Raw genomic sequence first — 13,087 nt, 5'->3', positions numbered from 1 at the left:
GCGTAGGCAACTGGCTGAGTCAGTGGGATCGTCGGTTCGAATCCTACTGAAAGAAGTATGATGAGGAAATGTGGTGATTTCCGAAATAGCTATCACTTCTACCATTTTTTCAAATTATTGTTGCTTTTCCACAATAACTTTTTCATTAAAAACGGCCTCGAGCTCAATAAAAATTGTTGAATATAATTTTATTTTATTTAACCAAGACATAATATTTTTATTAAGGGCTGACTCTCCATTTATGAGCGTAGTACATTTAATATAAGCGGCGTAAATCTTTTCGATCATCTGTTTAGGCTGAGCAAAACACGTTGAGTTCGGGTAGCGAAAAAATTGTACGATGGAAAAATGGCGGAAAGTTGGCAACTGTTGAACTGAGCGGAACTACTCAACTGTGCGTTTCTAGGACAAACAGTCTACTACGGTTAGACGATATGAACGGGCCCAATGTGTCACGAATTAGGAGCATACTCAGAAACAAATCGGTGTGTTATTTAATTTAAGCATTCAGATCAAGTACAAACCACACACCCGGTAGGTGCTCTACAGAAATTCGTATAGAAATATCCCAAGGTTAACAGCTGATTTATTCAAACTAATTTCCGGTATTTTATCTTACCAAGGAATTCACAATAGATTCTATCATACCACTGCCTAAAACTATCCTACATAGTTACGCCGGCAAACTTACGCTCTGCTATTAGTAGCAGTAGTGAACACGCTGTAAAGAAACTGTTAAGCAGGGATCGCACGATTTGTACATTTGTACAGATTTGTACATTTTGGCAGTCACAGTGTGGTGTTGTCTAGAAATAATGAGTTTAGCTCAATAACAACTTTCAAACAACACCACTCTGTAACTGTTAAAATATACAAATCTTGTGATCCCTGCTTTAGATGAAGATAAACATAGGGAGCTGCGAAAATGTTAAAATTTAAAGCTAAGTGCATAGTATACATTTAGGTTGTATGTTTGTTGTACATGTGGAGATTCTTGCAAATTATTTTCAAATTTCAAATTTTTCATTTTCAATCTCATAAATGGTTTATAATGACTTCTGCTAAAATTTCAAAATCAAAAGTTATCTATATAAGTTCTATGTGACTAGGAAATATTATTTTTTTAGTCCATTTATAAAAGCGTTGTATATATATAAAAAGTTGTATATTAAAAAGTTGTATTTTATTTTATGTACAAAATTTTGCAATAGATATTAAAATAATTCAACTTGCAATGAAAGAGAACAGAAGACTATGCAAGCAAAATGTTGTTTGCTTACGTTTTGTATAAACATACATATGTATGTACATACATACATATAGCAGCAGTTAATTTCATTTAAAGAAATGGGAAATAGGGAATTCATTTATATTTTAAATTGCATTGTCATGGTGATTGGAACTATGCTGAAAATTTCAAGTCTCTAACTTGTCGGGAAGTTAGTTTAAAATCGATTGGAAATTTCCGCGATTTCCGCGGGATGACCAAGTTAAATAAAAGCTTGTAAAAATTAAGGCTATGGAATGTAATTGTGACAGTTTATACATATGTATGTATGTAGCATATTAGTGTACTTAGATACATGTTGTTCCATTTCTTTATAGGGTATAGTGTATGTGTTTATGTTTGTAATTAAATTTTTATATTTGGTGGTAAAGGTTGGATAGTTTAAGGAATAGGATAATTTTTTGCATGTTTTCTAGGTTCCGGTTGGAGAGTAGTTCGGTAGGGGATTCGCTGAGGAAGATTTGTTGTCTTACAGGTCTATTCTGCACGTTACCGAAGATTTTGTAACCGGAAAATTGTATTACCAAAAAATGTTACCAGTTCTTGTCACCGCGATTCTAGGTACGTTGGTAATGCAGTTAAAATATTCAGCAATTCAGCTATGAAGAATTGTGCAAATCCTGGCATTGCATATATCACGGGGCAATAAATTGTTACCAGCTTATGAGATGGTAACAAAATTTACCGGTTACAAGAGTACACAGAATGCGAAAAGGGTTTAAAAATTGACAGGAACTTTATTTACCGGTTTGTATTACCAGCGCAGAATATACCTGTTAGTGGTGTTAAAGAAGGGAAAAATTCAAGGATATGTTGTGTGGATATTGGTGTGCAAATTTGGCAAATGGGGCAGAGCGGCGAAGTGTTTTTGTCTATGAGGTACAGGTGAGTGAATTTAGTGTGGCCTAGTCGGAGCCTTATGACTTTAATTTGGCCTAGTCGTGTAAGTGAGTCTTGTTGATACCAGTTGAATGCTAGTGGCAGAAGTTTTTGATGTTCTATTTGGAGTGCGTTTTTTATGAATTGTGTAATATCTTTTGGGTTCGTGTTTGGAGTAGTTGTGAGTGGCAGGCGACCATTAATGTTAGAGTGTCCAGGTATCCAGAGAAGTTTTATTTTTGGGTTATACTTGATTAGAAGGGATCTGATGGAGCTTGGTTATGGGTCGTGGTCAGGGGCGGCGAAACGCCCTGTGACCGGATGGGTAGTTCTGCTTGTGACAAGAGTATACAGGTAAAGGAAGTAGGTTGCCGATGTAATTGAGAAGGTTAAGAGATTTCCTTAGAAAAACTTATTTTTTCGTGTATAATACATTTATTTTTCATACATACAGCCTTATCATGAGTTTCATTTTCCCCGAGCCGGTTCACTTTTGGTTTCTATGTATTTACTATGGGCAGATGACAAATTTTCGGGTGATTTTTTTTCGGGCGAAACTCAAGATAAGGCAGACTATGTACATATGTATACATATATTTCATGGAAATTATCATTTAATCAAATTTCGAAAAAATTTTATTTCTGCTGTGAAAACAGGGCCATTCGTTTTGAATTTCGAGAAATGAAGTCATGCATGGATAAGAATGCAATATTGCTACATGCTTGAGCCGTTTTTGGTTTATTGTCGAGCGCAAATAATTTTTCACCCTACTCAAAAGAGAAACAGCTCCTCTCGTTAGAGCATTACAACCCTGAAATTGTAACAAGTAATCTAATGAAGCACAACATCTTTCACAGTTCTGGGATTTTGCTCTGTGCACCTCATTATGCACAGAGATATATCTTTATCGCTATTAAGTTTGCACTCGTCAAAATTACCATTATAAAACGTGACATTTTCTTCAAATCTACTGTCTCACCAAGAATGAACTTTTCTACAGTTTTATAAAACGTTGCCGATTCAGTATAAAATTTACTTGTCAGGAAGCAAATAACTTGGTCAAAAATTTCATAATATATCTTCCGAAAATACTCTTACAATTGGACTTATTTTTCTTCTAAAAAATTTTAAGGTGGGTAAATACCAGAGATGAAAAGTAGGTACAATTGTACCTTTTTCCGACGTTTGATGACTTAAAGGTACATTAGGTACAGTCAGTAGATTTTAGGTACAATTATTATTATTAACCCATATTCGCTTTTTGATTTCTGGAAATATATTTAAAATGCTTTCGAAATTACTTACGGCAATTTGATTATTTTCTCTACACTTGTTGCACCTATTAAAAGGAATCGGACAAATTGGCAGACTTTTCGTCTTGTTGCTGGATAAAGAAGTATACTTCGCAAAGTGTGTTTTTGGTTTTTGACAAAAACAACGCTTCTCCGATTCCCATTAGACTATAGTCTATAGATATAGGCTCAGTTAAAAAAAAAACTTAATCATGTTTAAAGTACATCCATCCTTGTATTCATGTTTTAAATAAAATTTATAAAAAAAACTACAAATGAATGATGTAACTTTTTTTATGTACAATCTGTCTCATTTAGGTACATTTATTTTATGATTTTAGGTACAATCTGAAATTTCCATTTTTCATCCCTGCTAGATACCCACCTTTTAAAAATTTCAGGTGGGTAGTACTTCCCACCATACCCACGTCTTCCGCCGCCCCTGGTCGTGGCTGTTTATATTAGAAATTGAATTCAATATTGAGAGCGAATCTGAGCAGATGATGAATTTGCCTCTTTTTTCTTTAAGTATTTTTATTGAATCTAAAACTAGACTAGAGGTGTAGAACTCCGGATTTGAGTATGGTGGTGCCTGTTGTTATAGCATAGGTTGAAAGTTTATTTGATTGTGAGCCATTGGTGTAGATAAATATGTGGTCTTTAAATTTTTCTTCGATTTCCAGGAATTCTTTTTTGTATATGGACTTAGGCGTGTCGGATTTATTATTAGTTTTGAGGGAGGTGATGATAAGGTTAGTAGGGCGTTTCCAGTTTGTTCTAGGTTGTGTTTTTTGGTATAAAAGGAGAGGTTCAATCGGATGAATTTTGATACTATTCTATTGAGGGCTGATGCTATATTTTTCCTACGTTTTTGGGTCTTTTTGTAATTTTTTATTAGTTTAGAAACTGGTGTATCGTAGGAATATATAAGGGTTTTGAAGAGTTTAGCTGTGAGGTGTTCGTACTTGTGTTCTATAGTGTGTATGTTTGGTTCTATAAGCATATTTTTAATTGGGGTCGTGCGAAAGACACCCAGTGATGTACTAATAGCAGAGTTGCGTTTTGTTTAAACTATGTTCAGTGTAGCTAAACTATGTTTAGTGCGCTTAGGTTATAAGTTTGGCGTTTTTGTTTGTTTAGTTCCATTATCAGGTGGAACTCGTTGGCGTAAGCAGTGAACTGGACTTTTTTCGAGCGTAGTATTCTTCTGTTCGACATAAAGTTAGTTACGTAAGCGATTATTTTTGGGCGGCCTGTTTTCCATTCTATGAGTTGGTCAATTATTGTATGGACGCCAATTCTGTCAAGGGCCTTGGAGAGGTCGAGGGAAATGACGAATGTACGGCATCTTTTTGAGAGGTTCGGCATAGATCAGACAGTCTGTAACCGATTTACCCCTTTTAAAACCGAACGAATTGGGGTGTATGATACTGTTTTTGGTTACGTATCACCATAGGCGTTTGGCAATAATTTTGTCAAATAATTTCGCTATGCAGGGATTAAGTGATATTGATCGATATGAAGTAATATTTGTTTTGTTTTTCTTGGGTTTCAAAATTGGTATAACTAAGCTGGATTTATATGACTGGGGGATGTGGCTATTGAAGACGTTATTGAAATGTTGGGTTAATCTTTGTTTGGTAGTGTGTGAAGCGTTTTTGACCATGGAGGACGTTATTCGGTCGTAACCTGGAGTGTCTCCTTTTAAAGTCTGTAGTAGAGATGGGCGCGGGATAGCGGGACCCACGGTACTGATTTAAAGTTGGCTGGGATGGGCGGTATCGGGAAGAGCTGTAAAAATATGGCAGGCGGGACGGGACCAAAATCCTTACCCGACACTCCTGATAAAACCGTAACCCTCGAAAACTCACAAAATCTTCCTTAAAAACGATGTTTGAAAATGCACTTTTAATGTTTTATTGAGACGAAAACGAACAGCAAAGCAAAACAAAATAATCGGAAGATGCCAGATCTTTCATTATTATTTTTATTATTTAAAATTAATTTGAAAGACATGAACATTTTTGTTAACCTTCGATCGGTTTGCAAACCACGACACACACGCTGAAATCTCAACCTATCGTTTAAATTTGTTGTCCATTTGTAGCCTGTTTTAGAGGTAGATATCGGGACCCACGGGACCCGCGGTACAATTCTGAAAAACGTCGGGATGGGCGGGTTCGGGACTTAAAAATCCAATTTCGGGATGGGCGGGATCGAGATTAAATATTTAGTCCCGTGCCCATCTCTAGTCTGTAGGGCCGACAGTAGTTCAATGCATGTAATGTCGGTTTCTATTTGTTTGGCTGTTGTTGTGATATTGCAGTTTATTTGTCTTGTTTTATATTTGTTATCTGTAAATTCTTGATTGAAAGATGAGTCGTGTGAGATTTGTGACCAGTGTTGTGCGAAAGTATTGGCTATATCAAGTTTTGATGTAGTGTATCGTCCTGTAAGTGTATTTTGTATCCTGTGTATTGATGTGGAATTTATTACGCCACAGAATGTACGGATTTTTGACCAGATCGTGGATATGGGAGTAGACAGTTGAGTTTCTGATGTAAATGTAGTTGTGGCTTGCCTTTTGCTTTTTCTAAGTTCTCGACGAAATAAAGCATTTGCTTTTTTAAGATTGATTACATTTGTCTGGTTAATGTTATTTTTGAGATTTCGCCAAGCGCTTTGTTTTTTTAAGTTTTTAGTTCTGTTAGGAGTTCACTCCACCAGGGAACATTGCGTTTCTGTGGGTTGGGTGCCGTTTGAGGGATGACTTTGTGAGATTTTTATTCAAATTCGCTGCTTATTTATTAGTGTTGGTGCTAGTTGCGATTTCGTTGGTAATTTGAAGTGTGGATAATTAATAGGCGTTCCAGTCAGCAAGTTTAGTTCTGAATTTGGGTTTTTTTTTTATTTTTTAGTGCTTGTGAGAAAAAGGATATATGGATGGGGAAGTGGCCACTTCCGTATAAATCGTCTAGTGTTTTCCAGGAGCTATTGGGTGCTAAATCGGGTGAGCAAATGGTAAGATCTATGTGTGAGAAAGTATTGTGAGTTGTGAAATGTGTGGGAGAGTTGTCGTTGAGTAAGATTAGGTTGGATTGGTCTAAGAATTATAAAAAAATTTTTCCTCTTCGGCTATTTTGCGAGGAGCCCCATTTCTGGTTCCAGCTGTTGAAATCACCTGTGATGAGTGTATTAGCATATTGGGAACTGTGTAAGATGTTAAGGTCGTTTAAGGAAAATGGTTTCTTTGGTTAGATGTATACTGAAAAGATTGTTATCTTCTTTATAGACTCTATTTCTACTGCTGAGACGTCGAATTTGTTGGAGTTAATATTGAGGTTTGAGAATTATAAAGATCGGTGAATTAAAAGGGTTGTACCTCCGAATCTATTTGTTGGGTTGTTGAATACTATGCGATAGTTAACTGGTGTGGGGAAGGATTTAACGTTGTAGAGGTGTGTTTCGCATTCGCGAATGTGAAAAATATGACATTCGAAACATCCCTAATATGTATGTGTGTATTATTTACATCAATAACTCTTTATGTATGTACTAAATTTTTATTTATGCAATTTGAAAACTTGTATCAACTAACACACTTTTTATTTCCCCCTACTAAAGATTCATGGAAATTGCGGACTTTCGCTAACTAAATATTTATTTCGCCATATCCAACTAAGCTATTAGGTTACTATGTATAGCCGAATCTTGGTAGCTATGACTAAACCTTTTTCTGGGGCTATACATGAAATATAAAATGATTAAAAAACACAAAAATAAATCTTCCAAATAAAGTGATGAACACATTGAAAACGACGAGCTACAGCTTCCAATTTGTTATCTTCATTATCTAAACCTTTTGTCGATGGCGACATGATTTTTTTAACGCGGCAGCGACAGAATGAAGTTGTATGAGTTTGACATAAAAGAAGAGGAAGAACCTTATCAGTCGCGGGAAAAATGGAAATAGATCTAATCTGGCCACAACCACAGTCGTCGCGTAGCCCTGTCATCGCCAAAATAATTATATACATAAGAACATGTGGAAAAATAATTTAACAGCTGTGGTCCGTAGCTCGTCGTTTTCATCGTGTCCGGGCTATAAGTAGGTGCTGTGCTCTAATAAAATTTTATTTGGAGCCGTTCTTACCTGCCAGAGTGTGATATGTGTTGTTGGCTTCTTTCAGCGTGTTATCGCCCTGCTCAACAGCCTTTCTAGCTTTGTCAAGTGCGTCCTGGGCGGTTTTTAATAGCCTGATATCGTCTTGTTTTTGTTCGTTTGCTCTATAAATGGACGAAAAATATTAAATGAACCACTTTCATGGCATCGATACTCACCTGAGAATTAGCAAATCGGCTAGTTCGTATTCCTCATCGAAATCGGCAAATATGTTACCGTTGCTGTTGGATATATCGTTGACTCGTTTCAAAAGGCGATCGGCCTAAAATATTTGCAAACTCATATACATATGTATGTAAGTATGTAGGAAAGACTCTTAAGAGGCTACATATCTTTTTAAACTAGCTTACGTCTTCATTTGCTGCCAACGCATCCTTCTTAAGCTTCTTAATATTAATTTCTGGTGCAGTTAGCCCATTGACATCCGTAAGCAATGTTAAAGCAGCGTCGTAAACCTCGTTCGCTTTACGCAACGCTTCTTTGGTCGTTTGAGCTACATTAGTCAGCGATTGCTTGACTGTATTTAACTCCAGACGTACCTCTGAACGCAGTTCATCGCTAAACGTATGAATTTATTTGTGGCATTATGAAAGCTCTTATCCATAGGGAAAACCTTTACTCTTTGTAGCTCTTTTATACTCACCTTACTTTCTGCTGAAGGTTGATTGCACTTTTCGCCAACTCATAGGCTTTCTCCACTGCTTCGTTGGCATCCTTGGCATTCTCCAAATCGACTTGCGCTTCCGATTCTAAGCGATCGGCTAAAGCCCGTGCTTCGCGTGATATCTCCGAAATTTGATCTGACTGCACACCGAATTCTACAGATTTGTTTTTGGCTTTAGCCAGCGCCTGTGCACCGTCATCATTTAGTAAGTTCAATGCGTTCTGCAGTTCATTCTTCGCAGCCTCAACAATGTCATGCGCATTGGTATAGTTTTGTCTGGCCTTTTTGATTTCATCGTTCGCCTTATCTTGTAGCTCGTCGGCGGTGACCAGGTGAGTGCGGATATTGTTGAGGCGTTTATGCAGATCATCCAATACTTCAGCATACGTCTGGCCACTTTCGCCTGCGCCATACTTAGCGTCGGTTAAGAGGATGTCTACTTTTTCTTGCACGGCCTTCAATTTGGCCTCGAACTCCTCATCATTAGTAACGGGTGTACGTGCAATTTCATCCAATGTCGCGCTAAGGTTATGCAACTTTGCACGGTGTTCATTGGCCGCATCTTGTACGAGGTTATAGCAATCCGGGCAATCTATACAGCCCAGATGGCGATCATATTTGTTTTCTTTACAACGATCACATCGGCGACCCTCTACATTGTCATTGCATGGACACTGCCCATACTGATCGCATTGGAATCCTTTAGAGCCGCTTTCGTCACACTCGCAAGGCTTACAACCTTCCTGGGAGAATCCGTAATGGTATACTTCACACTGATCGCACTGTTGCCCCAAAACTCCCGGCTTACAGAAGCATTGTCCTGTGAACTTGTCGCAGGTGGAGTTGTAACTACCAATAGGATCACACATGCAGTTTTCACACCCATTTCCCGACATAATATTGAAGTATCCCGGCTGGCACTCACCGCACTCACGTCCAATCACATTTGGTTTGCAATGGCACTGGCCGGTTACTTGATCGCATTGTGTAATACCATCCTGATTTTGTTCGGTGCCTGGTGGATAGCAGCTACAGCGGTCACATTGGCCGTGTGGTAGAGCCAGTGGATCGCCGAAGTGTCCTGATAAGCACTCGTCGCAGTGTTTACCGGCTGTGTTGTGTATGCACTTGAGACATTCACCAGTGGTACGATTACAATTGCCTACCGCATTGGGATCCACATTGCCGTTGCAGTCGCACGCTTTACATGTTTGCACCGCGCCATAGAGACCTGTTGGATCACCAAAGAAGCCGTCCGAGCACATTTCACAGCGCGCGCCGTAGTAGCCAACAGGGCATTCGGTGCAAATGACGGTGTCACCGTTGATTTGCATGCAAGCACCATCATTGGGGCAAGGACAACGTTTACAGTCATATGGTGTGCCACCCAAAGCATTGCCATAGTATCCACGTGCACACTGGTCACAGTTGTCCCCGGCCGTATTGTGTTGACAAATACACCGACCAGTTTCTGAGTCACAAATCTCGGCATGACCATTGCAATCGCACGGAATGCAAGGCATAAATGGACCACCGCGTGCAGGACTATGCCTGTAACCGGGCGCGCAAGACTCGCAGAACTGTCCCAGGTAACCCTCGGGGCAGGTACACTGCTCAATCCAGGTGGCGGGCTGACCAGCAGCGCCACGATGAGCCGTTTGTAATTCCACATCATCTAAAATGGCTTCTCCCTGTATGGAGTAGGTGGCGCGAATCTTGATTGCCGTCAAGTTGGAAAGTATTGATAGAAAACCACGCGACGATTGACTGGGCTGCCACTGGTAGTCGCGATGTTCATGCAGGCGGAAAGTGTACTCTTTCTCAGTTTGGTCGGGCAAGCCGTTGCTTTGTGCGAATATCGGCAGCGAAATCTTGGTGCCAGCGCCCTCCACAATAACATCGCTAGCGCTGGTGCTGGGCGCTATTTGACCAACTAATTGTAGTTTGAACTTCAAGTCGTGATTATAGGAGGCGCGCTGGTCGCCAAGGAAACGCTCTGGTGCTAGGAAGTAAATGTATTCGTTGCCTTGTGCGGTTGTGCCTATACTGCGACTGTACTGGTTATACTTGATATCCACATCACGGTTGAAAATATCCATCGCAGTCCAACGTTCCTTGTGCTTGTTGAAATTCGAGGTGATCGAAACTACTGAGTAGCCGGGTGCTGTTTGACACTCGGACGTGTGGCCGTAGCAGAAGCAAGGCGTGCAACCGAAACGATTTGTCATATCCAAGTTGAAGAAGCCGGGTTTGCATCTACATACAACAAAAAATAATCATATAGTAATCTACAAACTTAAATATTAGCAGTGTAGCTTACTCGTTGCAGCGCTTTCCTTCTACATTTTCCTTGCAGTGGCAAATGCCAGTGTCGGGATTACACGATGGTATATTGCTAGCGGAGCCGCGTGGATCACAACCACAAGGCTGGCAGCCATGTTGACCGAACTGATAGTAGTTGTTGTCGCAGCGGTCGCATTTTTCGCCGGTCACACCGGGTTTACACTGACACTTGCCGTGACTATTACATTGTAGAGAACGTGAGCCGACCGGATCACAGTTGCAGTTGATACAGTAGCCATCTTCTCGCATATAGTAGTTTTCTTTGCATCGTTCGCAGTTGGGCCCATCGCGATTCTCCCGACAGTCCAAGCAATGGCCACCATGTCCAGTTAAGTTGAAGAGATGTACATCAAAGAAGCATTTGTCAGCAAAACCATTACAGTTGCAAGCTGAAAAGTAAAATGCAAATTCAGAATTAAATTTTCCTCCTAACTTTATTATTGGTGCCAGTGTCATTTATTACAGTTTATGAAATACCAGTTTGTTGCGTGATAATTAAATATGTTTGTATCAAGGGAGTAGTCCCAGTGATGATAACTCGTCGGTTGATTCCAAATAGCGGATGCCATAAGCCAGCTCAACATCGTTACAATGAAAAGAAGACAGCAATGCATTTTTGACCGTTCGCTTGTCCAGTGGATGCTCATACTTATCAGACTCACCATTTTCTTCAACCCATCTTTGCACATAACGGCATCTGTGAGTGATCTACGCATTCTAATACTACACCACCAATTATGGCAACTAAATCATCCTGTTTTTGCATATTTCTCACAAGAGGAATGAAGTGCGAAGCCCTTCCTTCCGCTCTCACAATGCTTACCTTTGCATTCGTTGACTTCTGTCGATGTTGCCCTCTTCCATTTGACGTCATTGTACAATGGCAAACACTTTTCACAATCCGGTCCATCGGTATTATGACGACACTCACAAACCAAAGTGCGTTCGCCATACATGCCGGTACTAGCTACACACTTGCTGGCATGACCATTACACTTACAACGTGCACCAACCGCAATATCGGAGATGGCGTAAAAGTACGACTTGAGTACTTGAGCATCGCCAAAGAGCTCGTCACCAAATGTGTTCAGACGATCCAAGGTGATGCGTATGTCGGTGGCTGTGACCCATTCCTGCGAACAAACTCAGTAGATTAAATAGTGAGAATAATGGGGAGAGCTCGAACGAAGCGCTCAGAAAACGTTTATATGTATGTATAGTATGTACATAACCTGCAGGGAAACCGCGAACTGGTGAATCAAATTTGTAGTTCCGTACTAGATCGTTATCGCCAAAAACGAACCAATCTTATAGTCCAAAATCAGCGAAATGTGGTACTTAAAAAAAAACTATTTTATTTCACTTTTTTCATTAGAAATCTATGTACATTTATCTAAGGTGACCAATTTAGAACTGGTTCCGAACTATAGAAAAAGGGATGCAGAACGAACTAGAACTTTTCTGTCGAATTTAGAACTAGTTCGGAACTATCGAAAAATGGATGCAGCGTGGGGCTTGTTTGCTTTACATAGATATGTGTCTGGGGTCTGTTTTGTTCAAATACGCTTTCATTATGTCGATTTTAGAAATGGTTCTGAACTATAGAGGATTAGTTCGGAACTATAGAAAAAGGGATGCAGCGGGGGGCAATTGACACTTCCCATGACATCGCAATATTAAATTCGCCAGTTGCTAGCATGCAAAAGGGAATTAATGTGCACTAGTCATGGTTTTAAATTCTGTAGTACAGAACAAGTTCGGCACTAGTGCGTTTCCCGACGGGGTTATGTTAATATTTTGTATATGTGATAATTTTCAACCTGTAATTCGCCACTACGTTCAAATATGATACCACTCGGTCGGCCTTCAAGCGTTGAGAAGGCTATTTCTCCATCACGCAAAGGTGATATGTCGCTGTATTCGCTGGTACAGAGCGCGTGCGCCTCGCCTTCACCCTTTAGGATAGCCCGCGAGTCGGGTAGAGAATATGTGTCACGACAAGTAGCACTGTAATACTGGTAGGGAATCCATTCACTACTCTCCGAGGTACGTTTGTAAATAGCGAATGACTCGGGTCGCGGCGATCGGAAAAGTATGCGCACATAGGTGATGTCGTACGATTTTCCTGAAGTGTAAAGTGCGAATTTCAGTAAAGATGCGTATAAATGCTATTCTTTTGGCGGCTTACCCAAATGCAGTGTCAAGTTAACGTGGTTGGGATGTTGAATACCTTCAAACATGGTTTCGGACTGCCACCATGTGGGGTTCTGTGGATCGTGGAGATCAGTGAGGTACGGTGGATAGTGATCTTCATATCTTTATGAATTTTAAGTTTTATTAAATATTGTAAGTACAATCACATTATTATATAGTATTTATGATTTAATCTCACCTACAAAATTCACAATTTTTATGATTAGGATTCATAGTTTGTATA

General features: G+C 39.6%; 1 protein-coding gene across 1 annotated transcript; it reads right to left on the bottom strand.

The window, feature by feature from the left end:
• Positions 1 to 7,564: 7,564 nt before the first annotated feature.
• Positions 7,565 to 13,083, bottom strand: LOC118755019 (laminin subunit gamma-1-like; the record flags this gene model as incomplete). The annotated part of the gene is made up of 9 exons (XM_036489876.1): positions 7,565 to 7,747; positions 7,802 to 7,905; positions 7,994 to 8,201; positions 8,287 to 10,563; positions 10,628 to 11,039; positions 11,474 to 11,783; positions 12,471 to 12,775; positions 12,839 to 12,966; positions 13,043 to 13,083. Coding segments are annotated over 9 exons (3,939 nt in total), but the record flags the coding sequence as incomplete, so codon positions are not given.
• Positions 13,084 to 13,087: the final 4 nt, after the last annotated feature.

Source organism: Rhagoletis pomonella, unplaced genomic scaffold (assembly GCF_013731165.1).
Source record: "Rhagoletis pomonella isolate Grant_MI unplaced genomic scaffold, Rhpom_1.0 Rhpom_scaffold_05136, whole genome shotgun sequence".
Taxonomy (NCBI): Eukaryota; Metazoa; Arthropoda; class Insecta; order Diptera; family Tephritidae; genus Rhagoletis; species Rhagoletis pomonella.
This window is presented reverse-complemented; position numbering and strand designations above follow the sequence as displayed.